The sequence below is a fragment of the Cupressus sempervirens genome, chromosome 5 (genome assembly GCF_028749045.1).
Source record: "Cupressus sempervirens isolate cs-2001-9-10 chromosome 5, ASM2874904v1, whole genome shotgun sequence".
Taxonomy (NCBI): Eukaryota; Viridiplantae; Streptophyta; class Pinopsida; order Cupressales; family Cupressaceae; genus Cupressus; species Cupressus sempervirens.
In genome coordinates this window covers 374,720,169-374,733,808 of record NC_143122.1, presented here as the reverse complement: position 1 = coordinate 374,733,808, position 13,640 = coordinate 374,720,169, and the positions used below count along the sequence as shown (strand labels likewise).

Sequence of the window (13,640 nt, the reverse complement as noted above, 5' to 3'; positions counted from 1 at the left end):
CTAAACTTCAACCTATTATCTTAAAAAAAAAAAAAACCTTACAAATTCTAACAATTTAAGACTAGAAATGATTCTTTACCATTTCTTATTAGTATTTTTTTTCAATATCTAATTTTTAATAATTATACATATATAAACCTTATGAGCCCTCTCCTTCGCTTTGAACTTCCTCCAGCGAATTTGATGCCCATCGCAGGAACCACTTTCTATTAAATTTAAGAAACACTATTAAAAATATAAATCCTAGTCAGCATTAACTAAAACTGAGAGAAAGAAGCCACGAAATGGTTGGAATCGCTCTGCCGTTTCCAAGTTTGGCTAGTTTTATTCCATATTAACTATTAATCAATTATTATAAATGAATTTAGATATGATAGAAACAAGAAAACATAATCAAAGGGACCATTGTCTACGCCCTCTGAAATTCCCCATTTATTGTAATGTTAAATTCATTTTATTATAATTTTAAATTGTTTAATTTTAAATATTGAATTAATTAATAATTAATTAAATGAACAATTTTAGGTACTTTATAGACGTTGCCATTTAGTGGGAGTGGAAGACTAGTGAAAAATAACAAAAAAACAATTAAAATATCTCGGTACATTACAAATTTTAACAAGATTTTAAATCTATTTTCTATATATATTTTTTGATGGAGGTCATTCACAAACAAGTTTTAGTCCACACTCAAGCATGCCCAAAACCTCTTCGACTAGGAGCCAAGGAGTAGAGAGCTATTTTCTATATTTTAGAATAATAATAAGATTCTAAAAAATTTGGTAATCTTTTCCTCTGCTAGTTCATTGGATTGTATCAGTATTACCTTATCAGCAGCACAACCTCCGACTTCGTTCTTGCTTAATCTCACAATGTAAGCCTGCCTGAAATTAAAATTGAAAACGAATGCAATGGAATGGAGAACTAACAATGTATGTACGGATTTCTTGCAGGGGAAGGTGCTTCGCTGAAGGGAGTGAAAATGGGAGCCTGACGAGGGCATTTGACGTGGAGGAGTTCAGAGAAAATGCTCACAGAATGGTAGACTTTATTGCTGACTACTACAGAGATATCCACAAGTTCCCCGTGCGAAGCCAAGTCCAGGTAACTTCAAATTTTCATTTTAGTTTCGATATTAGTCTAGACCAACGAGCTCAATTCTCATGAAAACAAGCATAAGTTGCATGTAATTTTTGATATAACATCAATCTATCCTGATGAAAGACCACTTGAGTTTTACTAAACGTGGTAATCCTTTCACATGGCTTGTAGCCAGAAAAAATGTTATCAGTAATATTAATTTAATGGCTTAAATTATCTCAATTATTCTCTTCTTTTATTTGGAGAATGTGGGATTTTCAGCTTGGGCGGACCAGTTCAAAATTCTTTCCCAACATGAACATGTGTAACGGTCCAACCTGTGTGGACAGCAGTCCAACAGAGGCATAGACTTTGCAAGTAGACCATATATGGACCAGATAGTCACACAGGAATGCCACTAGCATAATGCTAAGGTTCAACTATACTAGATCAGTAAGGGTAGTGGTGGTTTGAATCCTGGTAGCAACATCAACAATGCCACAACTAAACTATGGCACTATTAGATGAACTCCATCATTGTCATTGCTACCTCACTACTGGTACCAATCTTAATTATGAATAAATTCTGCTGTTGTGTGTTTCATGAGGAGGTTTTTCTTGCGTGTATGGCATTATTTTTTCAATATTATTCTCATTACAAAATGACTGAACTTGAATGAATTGGAATTAAGGTAGACCTGAAAGTAAAGCTAAAAGATGAAAAGTCTCAACCAATTTGCAATTTTTATCCTTAATGCAACATTCTTTCCTATCCACAAATCAGTCAAGCCTCGGACTATCAATAGTGGTGTAGAGAAGTGTTGCTGGACTCTTTAAACTTGTAAAGACTGCTGTGGCAAAGTGAAACTAACAGAATATCAGATCTGATTTTATTATACAACAGGCCACTGCAGCATACCACACCTAATTGCTCTGTAAAATTGTTGTTTCCTTGAAAGACATTTCATCAAACAGTCTCCTTGCATGCAGAGTTTCAGATCTGCAGTTATAACATTGTTCATTTGGGATGTTTGAGATACTGTTTGTTAATCATAGGAGCATAAATCATTTGGGGAATAAATTGGCAAACAAGAGGAGTCAGATTTTAAAAATAAATCAGATTCAGAGTTTAGGGTTTAGGGATTTAGGGCATAGAAAATAAACAGAAAAACTGGGTAATTTTTGGCGTGGTTTAGGATTTTTCCTGGCAAAAAGCTTGCGTGGACTAATTGTGTTTTTTTGCAAGGAGTAATGGCAATTTTGCCAATTAGTTGCCAAAAAATCCACAAAAAGTTGTTTGCCAAAGTCAACCAAAAACCCCTGACATTTGGGGGAATAAATCGACAGAATGTTCGATCAAGGATTAATTTTGATCCATTCCAGATTTCTGCTTCTATGGTTTATTCAACCTGATACATCAATAAAGAAGGTCAACAACAAACTGATGATAGAGAGTGGGCTCGTTACTTAGCTACATTTATTCATTCACGATGTACTGCTGGTTGGTAATAGAATGAGGAAATTCAAATACAGTTCTGCTAAAGTAGAGAGTGGGTTCATTGATATCTCTGTATGAAAATATAGATACTGATCAAACATCATCGCATTTCAGTTCATCTTGACTGTAAGAACAATTTCTAGACAACTGATTGTTTCCAGGAACATGTGATTACCTCCTGTGGATGGCAGTCTTCAATCAACAAAGAAGTCCACCACATCGTAAACCAGACTTTACTAATACGACTAGTAAGAAGCCCTACTTATTTTTTAATCAACTCCCGGACATGTTCCATGTATCACTTAGATCAATCACCATTTGACTTTAATAATTTGTTCAGAATAAAGTAACTTTTTTTCACAGATCCAGTGCAAATATAAAATGCTTTCATTGTTCTTTATTCTAGAAATAAACCTGAAAAGTTTACAAATTCGTCTCTGATGTGGAGATTTCAAAAATTTGAAATACTCTGTAAAAATGCAACCTGGGATACCTAGCTGACACCTTCAATTGGAACTAGGTTTCTGTCCAATTCATAAGAAATCCTAAAGGTTTCCTTCCTCAGATTTCTGACACTGAAACAAGAAGCTCTGAGATCTCCTCCAAATGAAATTAATAAAGCAAGCATAATCTCAATGAAACTCTCATTGTCCTTTTATAACCCACTGCAGAGACTTTTGACTCTCCCTCTACTATGCCTCTTCACTTTCCTTTCTTTCTTCTTTTTATTTCTCATTTTTAATATGATTTGAAGTTAGGAAAATAAAAGTAAAGTGACTTCATTATATCTTCACTCAACTCACCACTAAAGTCACTTTAAACTTATTAAATAATATTAGCCTTATGATTTATTTTGAGGGATGATATTAAATAATTAAGTTAAAAACTTTCATGACCTTATCATATATTCATATTTCAAGGTCACATTCGAAAGGGACTATCTAGGCCCAAGAGTGGAACTTTGGCTCTCTTGGCCCTGGTGATAGGTAACATAGACATCCATCTAGGGTGCATACCTAGTTGACAGTCATCATAGTCCCTCTTCTGCCTACACCTTCTTCCTTCTATAATGATGGAAGTTCACAAACAGATTATCGATACATGCATCTATTTCTAGTCGTAAATAAACACAATAAAAATAATTGATTGACAATAATACCCAGGTGTTGATAATACCACAAGACCGATATTCAGATTGTTACAAGGTTACAACAGGTTTGAGCCAGATTCCTGAGAATCTGATCTGATTATAACTCTGCTATTTACCATGACTATTGTCTTCTGTTTCCTGTGGTTACATGATATTGCTCAAGATATATTCGTAATGCTTGCTGATGATCTGATTATAATTCTGCTATTTACCATGATCCTTGGGTCTGCTTTATTGTCTTCTGTTTCCTGTTGTTACATGATATTGCTGAAGGTATATTCATAATGCTTGCTGATAACTTGCTGATTTGATTTCTGTATTATAATAAATGCTGATTGTATTCCTTTTTCTTCCTTATGTTTGATGCTTATAACAATCTGATTTTCTCTTTTATAAGTGCTGTTATCCTTTTCCCTTCTTCCTCTATGGTGTTTGTTTGGACTATATATCTTTCAATCTCTTAGGGTCATTCCCTTTGAAGAGATAAGGGACACGTCATTTTGTAAATTGTTGCTTGAGCCATTATAGTAATTACATTCCTCAGCCACAGATTACACCTCTATATTAGCAAGTGTTTAAGTGCACCTTTCCTTATTGAAATGCACCTTTCCTTAAAGATTTGCTGGTTTAGTTTGTTCTTGTTGCAAAGCAATCTTAGTCACACTGTACGACATTGCTGTTTTCTGCATCCACTCTCACAGAGGTCAGCACTCTTCTGGATTTCCTTGTGGTCTTCAAAACTCTAAAATGACTTGTTACTGTTTTTTCATTGTTTAGGACATCAGAGACCTGCATATTGACTTCCAATTTCACCACTAATTTGCCCATGTTTTAAATCTGATGCTTTGTTGTTGTCTAGTTCAATATGATATCTCAATGGTTCCAAGCATACCCTTTGTTGTCGGGAAAATGGGTGGTTAGATAGTTGGTCTACCCAAGGGAGTTACACGGGTGCGACTGTTCGCCTCGCACCCCCTCAGACACTATATGTACGCATTATGCCTTTTGATTGGGACATGGTTGTACTGAATACATCTATGTATGGTAACCAAGCAGTGAATATAACACTATTGTGTTCTTTTTACATTCTGTGTTAAATACTTTATTTCTTGTATGCAATTAATCTCTGTTACCCCACAAGGGTAACCATTTGGCGTTGTTGCCGAGAATTTTGCAAGTCATCAGGAGACGACCTTTTCTTTTGAGGGGGATGATGTTGTTAGGAAATTGGGTAGTTAGTCAGTTGGTCTACCCAAGGGAGTTACATGGGTGTGATGGTTTGCCTGCACCCCCTCAGACACTATATGTATGCATTATTCCTTTTGATCAAGACATGGTTGTACATAATACATTTGTGTATGGTAACAAAGCAATGAATATAAATACTATTGTTTTTTCTTTACATTTTGTGTTAAATACTTTATTTCCTGTATGCAATTAATCTCTGTTATCCCACGAGGGTAAACACCCTCATTGTATGCATCTGATGTTTTTAATGGAGACATGACAGTCCTCCCTTCTTGAGATTGCTTGTCCTCAAGCAATAGTCGAATCATCATGTGGTCTAATTTATAATTGTTGTGCGACTTGATATTACTTTAGTTGCAATTTGAACACAATCTAGAATCGGCATGGTTTGTATGTTTCTCTAACCCTTGTTTCACATCACTTGGTAAAGGTTTAGGTTGCCCCAATGCTTGCCTACTTTTGTAGATATTGCTTAATATTAGGGCAACGATTTATATATTAAGATGAGGATTAGGAGCATGACACACATCTATGACCTTCATTGGTGAGGTTTTTTCTTAATGCCATCTTCCTTCCCTAGATGCAAACATTATGGTGATGCATAGAAGATGATACCATCAGTCCTATTAAGAATGCTTCCTTCTTTAGTTGGTGATTGCTCATTACTCTACCACAGAATCTCTTCACAGATTGATATGGGTCATAAACTTGTTTGAGAACTCAGTAATCCCTTGTCGTAGGCGTGCTTCAGTTTTTTCGTTCTTTTGATGACTGACCCATCATACATGAAATAGACATTCAGCTAAGAGTGCGAAATGGTAATGCCAACTCTAAGATGGAGGCCATATGCTGTTCTGAATTTGTTCACTGATTCCCATGGTTTTTATGGTGGTTGTACATTATTGTTAATAGTTAGGAGTTTAACTGCATAAAAGCATAGACAGATTACTTTGTTAAATCAATCTTTGTATTCTGAACACACGATCTTGTGGTGTTTCACTATGTATGAGCAGCAGCTTGTGAGCTGATAAGTACTGTTTATGGTTGACAAAGTTATGCTTTGGGAAATCAGATCCCTTTGTCGAACAAAAGGTCAAACCTTTAGTACTGAGAGCTATTGGATGTACATCTTAAAGCTGAATTATTCATTCAATATGATATTATTCGAATAAGTCTTAGACTATGATATCTTGTTATTTCTGGGAATCTCTTGTTCCCTTTTCAAGTCCTTGGCATATATAAGTGGCTAGTTCATTGAGGTTTGTGCGCATTGACCTTTTATCTCAATTAATAGTTCTGTCCATTTTGGTTTTGAGGATGGGATTTGCGGAGGTTTTTTAATGATGCAGTGCAAGGTAGGAGAATCCCCAAAGAAGATGTCCTAGTCCCCAACAAATAATCACACAGTAGAAGAATAACAATAATGCAAAGATTTAGATCGAAATAATGCCAACTCTCATAATAGAATCATAAAATTTACATTCAATATGCGCAGATGTAAGGCTTTCCGGGTTACGGCCAAATACATAAGCAATTACAATAGTAATTTTGCAAGGTCTCACAAGATCCAAATCCTAGCTAGCCTAGATCCACAACCTAGTAGAGAACTCCAAGAAGAATCTCAACTCGTGCTCGCAAGCCACCAAGCAACCTTCTTGTTTCCCAAGTCCACACTTAGCTACTAGCTCTGCTACACTTCTCTCCTCACAGCTACTCCTCTTCTCCATGATGAATGATGATAATGACTCTAGACACCACAAGACCCTCTACTTATACTAAACCAAGCCACAAGTTGGCCTAGGATAGTAGACATTAAATAAATAACACATTAAATAAAACCTCAAGCCACAAACATTAAATACATGACATAAATTAAATACTTAGCACAGACCCCAAGTTTACAATGCATAACTAACTCATAAGACTACATAAGAATACATGCACTTACACATAGGTCTATGTGCCATCCAACAATCCAAATCGAAGAGCATGCACACCAACTCTCATGGATCAAAGCTCACAAATACAATCTCTAAAGTCTGCCAGTAAATTAGGAACAGGTGACCAACAGTCACCAAAACGACTCTAACTCCAAGATGATAACTCCAAATTCTATGCGCACTTAGGACAAGGTTGCCCAATATGCCTCAAACACATCCCCAATCATGCAAACCATAAGGTCCACAAAAATCCAAGCTCGATGCTCCTGCATCAGACTCCTCGAGTAGATAGAAAAGCATGTCCCATACTTTGATGCCCAAAGAAATCTCCACAACCAACTTCATCTTCACCAAAAGGCTTCGAATCCATCAAGGATAAGAGAACAAATCTAAAACTCAACCATCTATGCTTCATCTATACAAACATTAGAATCATATGAATCTCAGCAACCCAATAAACATGCTCACTCCCAAGAGCAAACTGAATATAATGCTTTGCTAATAATCCCTATAACTTGGGCAAATCAAGAACACAGATCCACAGTATCATATAGATCCCCAACCACATCAGCAACATCCAACTCCACATAAGTAGCAACATCCATATCAACCATATCAGCAGTAACTAGTATTTCCTCAATCATCTCAGCAGCCAGATATGAATGCAGATCCATATCAGCAACCATATCCAAATCCTCATCCATATGTAAATTGCCATAATCAACAATCTCATCATCCACAATAAGATGCTCTACAATTTCCATGTCAGATCCAACCAACTGATCATGAAAACCAATCTCCATCCCAACATCAACAAGATTAGGAACCTCTTTAGCAACAAGTACAAGTTGGTCTACAGATTTCGCATCAGACTCCTCAAACTGATCAACAAAACCAACTTCCATCTCAACCTTGCCATGCCCTCTTCTCTGTCGAACAAGTCTTCTAACCGGCCAGACAACTCGCTTCTAGATCGGTAGACTCCAACTCCAGTAGCATAAAACTTCCTTCTTCTGTTCCTCAACTCATTTAGACCAAGCAACGTCCACCCGAGCAATCGTCTCCATTATATTATAAAGATCTGCAATCATTCCAGGGTCCAATCTTCTTGGAAGCATCTTCCAAGATTTTCGCAAACCCTCTGCGACAAATCATCCAGATCCAACCTTCGCTTTGATACCACTTGGTGCAGTGCAAGGTAGGAGAATCCCTAGAGGAGATGTCGTAGCCCTCAACAAATAATGACACAGCAGAAGAATAACAATAACACAAAGTTTTAGATCCAAATAATGCCAACTCTCATAATAAAATCATAAAATTTACATCCAATATGCCCAGTTGTAAGACTTATTGGGTTATGACCAAATACATAAGCAATTACAATAGTAATTCTGCAAGATCCAAATCCTAGCTAGCCCAGATCCGCAACGTGGTAGAGAACTCCAAGAAGAATCTCAACTCGTGCTCGCAAGCCACTAAGCAACCTTCTTGTTTCCTAAACCCACACTTAGCTACTAGCTTTGCTACACTTTGCTTCTCTCAGCTACTCCTCTTCTCCATGATGAATGATGATAATGACTCTAGACTCCACAAGACCCTCTACTTATACTAAACCAAGCCACAAGTCGGCCTAGCATAATAGACATTAAATAAATACCCACATTAAATACACCCTCAAGCCACAAGTTGGCTTGGTTACATACATTAAATACATAACATAAATTAAATACTTAGGACAGGCCCCAAGTTTACAATAACTAACTAACTCATACGACTACATAAGAATATGCACACTTAGACATAAGTCCATGTGCCATCCAACGATCCAAATCCAAGAGCGCACACGCCAACTCCCACTGATCAAAGCTCATGAATACAATCTCCAAAGTCTGCTAGTAAATTAGGAACATGCAACCAACAGTCACCAAAACGACTCTAACTCCAAGATGATAACTCCAAATTCTATGCGCACTTAGGACAAGGTTGCCTAGTATGCCTCGAACACATCTCCAATCGTGTAAACCATAAGGTCCACAAAAATCCAAGCTTGATGCTCCTGCATCATGTTACCATGAACTTATAGTATGAGTTCATATAATTCAAATGGTTTATACACTATATGGTGTTCTAGCAATGGATACCTATGTACTGGTCATATTTTGTAGCTTCCCAGAGCAATTTTTTTTGGTTTGTGAGCTTTAACTTTCCTATACCATTAAAGAGTTGTCAGGTCAGATTGTTCATAATGACAGTTTGGCATCACGCATGATTCTAAAAATATATGACAGATTACTATTGAACTTAGATCATAACAATGAAACATATGACGGACCTATGCACTTGTGCCTGATGTTACTTTATGTTTGCAGAAAGAGAATCTTGATATTCTAAGCCATGCACCCTTTTTATTTTGAGTGCGAGATTGTGGTTAGTTGAAACATTACAAGTACTCTTAAAATGCTTGTGGAATAAACATGTTGAAACATATCAAACATGATGTGAGGCACATTTGAGATGTAAGGCGGGCAGCATCATAAATTAATGAATTAATCATGTTGAAAACATGAGGCAAACGCATAAATACACATGGAATATAAAGCACACATCTAGACTATTGAAGATTGTAATTGTGATAGAGATCTTTACCTCTGATTTTGCTATTGAGAAAATACTTCTATATTGTGTCAAGTTGTCAACAGCTGAAGAAAATATTTATGATAATATTATATGAAGAGACGTGTCATGTGAGGAGTCACGTGTTTTGAAATATGAAGACTTATTTTTGGAAATTGACGAGACCTTCAGTTGTGATATGAAGACTCTCTTAAGTAGTCGGTGTCAATATGTCATCTCTATATTGATTAGATAGCTGTTTGATATTCAAATTCACCATACAATCATTTTTTTCTTCGGTTATTGACCATTCGTTGTTGCTTATTCTAATATTATTTGGCATTCTTAATAGACGAATCATGAACGAACACTCCATCAAAAGGATTTTAATTATCATTTAGTTTGATGATTGTTTAAAGAATATAACTATCTTCATTGGTGGCTAAAGGGGTTTATGTGAGCAGATCATTGTCTTTGCTACATGATTTATGTCTACTCTGGATTATATTAATTAACAATGTCACACAACATAAGGTAATCATACTTTTGGATGTCCTTTCATAAGGAGATATTTAACTGCTTTATGATGGATGCCATTTCTTTATTATTATTTTATCTTTTAATTATATCTTTAATATTTATCTTTTTTGATTATAATTTATTTATATCCTATTATTAGGAAGAGGGATATTATGGTCCTACCATCCTCAAAATTGCTTGTCCTCAAGCAATTCAATATTTCCTCATTATTTTGATATTGACATTTTGTTAACTTAAGACAAGTTTTGTTATTTTCTAGAGAGACGATCTTAGATCATCTTATAATGGCACCAATCAAATTTGGCCAAAATCCTATTTGTATGATAGTATGTCTTGGATTTATCTCTCTTGGATTATTTTTTTATTTTAGATCAAATCAAATAGAGCATACACTTGAAAACATATGCATGAGTATGTGAAGACACAAGGTATACACAAAGAATACACACTAATGCATGAAGACACAAAGCATGCACAAAGTATACACATTAATGCATGAAAACATGAAGCATACACAGAGTTTACACATAAGTGTATGAAGACACAAGCATACATAAAATATAGGCAACATATGCCCATTATTATGCCACCAAATTGATTCAACTTAGAAACTCGATGAATAATTTCATAATACATACAGGATAGTTAAACATATTTATGCCTTGATTCCTTACATCTTTCCTAACTGAACCCTATAGAGAGTGTGGATTTACTTTTTGTAGGGCGCTTGACACAAATAGGCTTCCTTAAGGCATTGGGACTGCATGTTTGTACCTGTCTTGGGGTTTCCCTCAAGGCATTGGAATTACATATCCTTACCAATCTTGGAATTCTCTTATCTTGTGAGGATTTACTCTACCTTTCCCTACACAATACCAACTATCAACTCCCGGGGCTACAACAAGAGATTAAGGGATAGGTTATATCAATATTGCTTGTATGGCAACATTATAAATATATATTCATATGACATATAACTATATATTATAATTCTAGTCTTATTGATATTATTTGTAAGTAGGATTCATTTTCGTTAGCATAATTTTGTACCCCACAAGATGGCAGGATCATGCTCTGATACCAATTGTAATGTCTTCTAGCAAGCTTAGGCCAGTTAGACATAGATTCATTCAAATTTTAATAGGATTCATTTTAATTTACACGAGTAAGAAAGCAATACATTCGATCATTAACAAAATATAGAGATCTAATTCTCCATGATTACTAAGTTTATGCTTACCTTATTATTATTTTTGAGTTTAGGAAGGATGCTTTGGATGTAATCAGGTTGCTTTGGCACCAACCCTCAATAGGCTTTCCCTCAAAGTTTACAGATCCAAGCCCTTAATCCTTTCTTGGTACGATGCCCTCAAGGTGTTCAGGGTTGCTGATCCCCACCCTATTTTGGGAATAGCCTATTGATTGAAATTTACCGTAGCCTCTCCCTAATTTCATCCTTAACTTCCCTCCTCAAATACAAAAATAATAATAAGTCATAGCATTCATATGCTAGTGTATACTTTACTTTGTATCTTAATTAAATGATAACTTTCAATATCTGTTACTTATTATTGAATTAATAATAATTTTCAGTATATATATTACTTAGTATTACTAATTAAATGATTCCCAGTTTTGGTACATACCCAGGACAGGGGTGCAGCAAGGTACCTGTGATCTATAATGATATCAATTAATATTTGGTGATAGTATGTATATACAGAATGCGGATTGACTTTAATGTATTACGATGTTCTGTAATTCCAGCTCAGAGCTTATTATTGTTCTGAAACTTCAATGTTTCCGTACACTTTCTTCCATGAGTCGAACTACATCTTATACATGTCATAATGGTAAGGGTTGCATTCCCAAAACATGTCTCATAACCGTACCTCCTTATATTTAATATTGTAGGATTCTAATGACTTCTCCTTAACATTTGATTAGTCTCTTAAGTAGTCAGTGCCAATATGTCATCTCTGTATTGATTAAATGGCTATTTGATATTCAAATTCACCATAAAATCATTTTTTGGATTATTGACCATTCATTTTTGCTTATTCTAATATTAATTGCTATTCTTAAGAGACAAATCACAAATCAGCACTTCATCGAAAGGATTTTAATTATCATTTAGTCTGATCTTTGTATAAAAAATATAGCTATCTTCTGTAGGTAGCATTTGCCGTTGCACCAAAAGCTTGAACTGTTAATGCCCGATACAAATGCCGAGACTTACCCGGATCCACAACACAAATCTCTAACAAATTGCTGAGCACCACGTCAACACTCTCAACAATCTCCTACTCAGCACCAACTGAGCCTTCAACTCAAACTGAAGGGAGACTTGAACCTATGACCCAAGGTCTTTGATACCAATTGTAGGTAGCATTTGCCGTTGCACCAAAATCTCGAACTGTTAATGCCCGATACAAATGCTGAGACTTACCCAGGTCTACGACACAAATCTCCAAGGAGGTGCTGACCACCAAGTCAACACTCTCAACATCTTCATTGTTGCTTAAGGGGATTGTTGTGAGTAGATCCCTGTCTTTTCTGCATGATTTATGTCTTCTCTGGATTATATTAATTAACAACGTCACATAGCATAAGGTAATCATACTTTTGAATATCCTTTCATAAGGAGATATTCGACTACTTTATGAAGTTGTTTCTTTAATATTATTTTATCTTTTAATTTTATCTCTGATATTTATATTTTTAACTATTATTTCTTTATATCCTATTAGGAGTAGGGATAGTGCAAATACACATGACGTAGGGCATGAAACAATTACATAAGACATGAAGTAATACACATAAGGCATGAATCATACACATGAATGCACACGAGTCATGGAACAAGAATACACTTTTTGCATTAAGCATTTAATTTAATTAATCATGAAGCATACGCTTGGCACATGCCAACATGAAGTATGCACACAAATTTAAGCTGTGAAGCATATATGTGAATACACATATCTTACAAAGCATCTAGTATACACACACATGCACATGAATACATGTAGTGCATAAACAGGCTCTGGGCATTTAATGTCTTAGGCTCCTCATAGACTGCTTTTTAAGGTTATTTGATGTTTGTAGGACATTCTGTTTTTGTAGCTGAAAGTTGCAAACAGGCTCTGGACGGACATGTCAGAGAATTGGATATTAATTGGTAGATTTTGCTTTCTTCTATTTGTGAAAGGTTTTGCGATGTTCTGATCTGAGAAATTTATTAATGATTCTTAATTTATTTGTTGTTCAATATATTTGATGTATTAAACCATGGTCTTAGAAAATAAATAATGACATGAGAAAGCAAGTGTTTTGCAATTCTAAGAGGGGTAATCTGTCGTTCTTACAGCCTGGATATTTGCAAACACTCATACCTGATAATGCTCCAGAATACCCTGAAACATTGGAGGATGTTCTAACTGGTGATGTGGCTAATTTTATTAACGTTTTACATTATTGGCATTTGTTAGTTTATTTGTCATTCTTCTATTTCTTAATGAGTGCTTTGTTTTGAGACAGTACTGTTAATATTTTCTTGAATATTTTGTAA

General features: G+C 35.4%; 1 protein-coding gene across 10 annotated transcripts in view; it reads left to right on the top strand.

The window, feature by feature from the left end:
• The first annotated feature begins 709 nt into the window (after window positions 1-709).
• LOC149556318 (phenylacetaldehyde synthase-like) overlaps window positions 710-13,640 on the top strand; it is a 177,488-nt gene continuing 164,557 nt past the window's right edge. For 9 of the 10 annotated variants that reach the window (XR_016364663.1, XR_016364662.1, XM_089830568.1 and 6 more), the window contains exons 1-2: window positions 882-1,104; window positions 13,440-13,512. Coding sequence is in view for 8 of the 10 variants with exons in the window: in XM_089830568.1 (XP_089686694.1) it covers window positions 907-1,104; window positions 13,440-13,512 (271 nt within the window). In the remaining 2 variants the exon portion in view is untranslated. The other variant, XM_089830562.1, reaches the window with a different exon arrangement.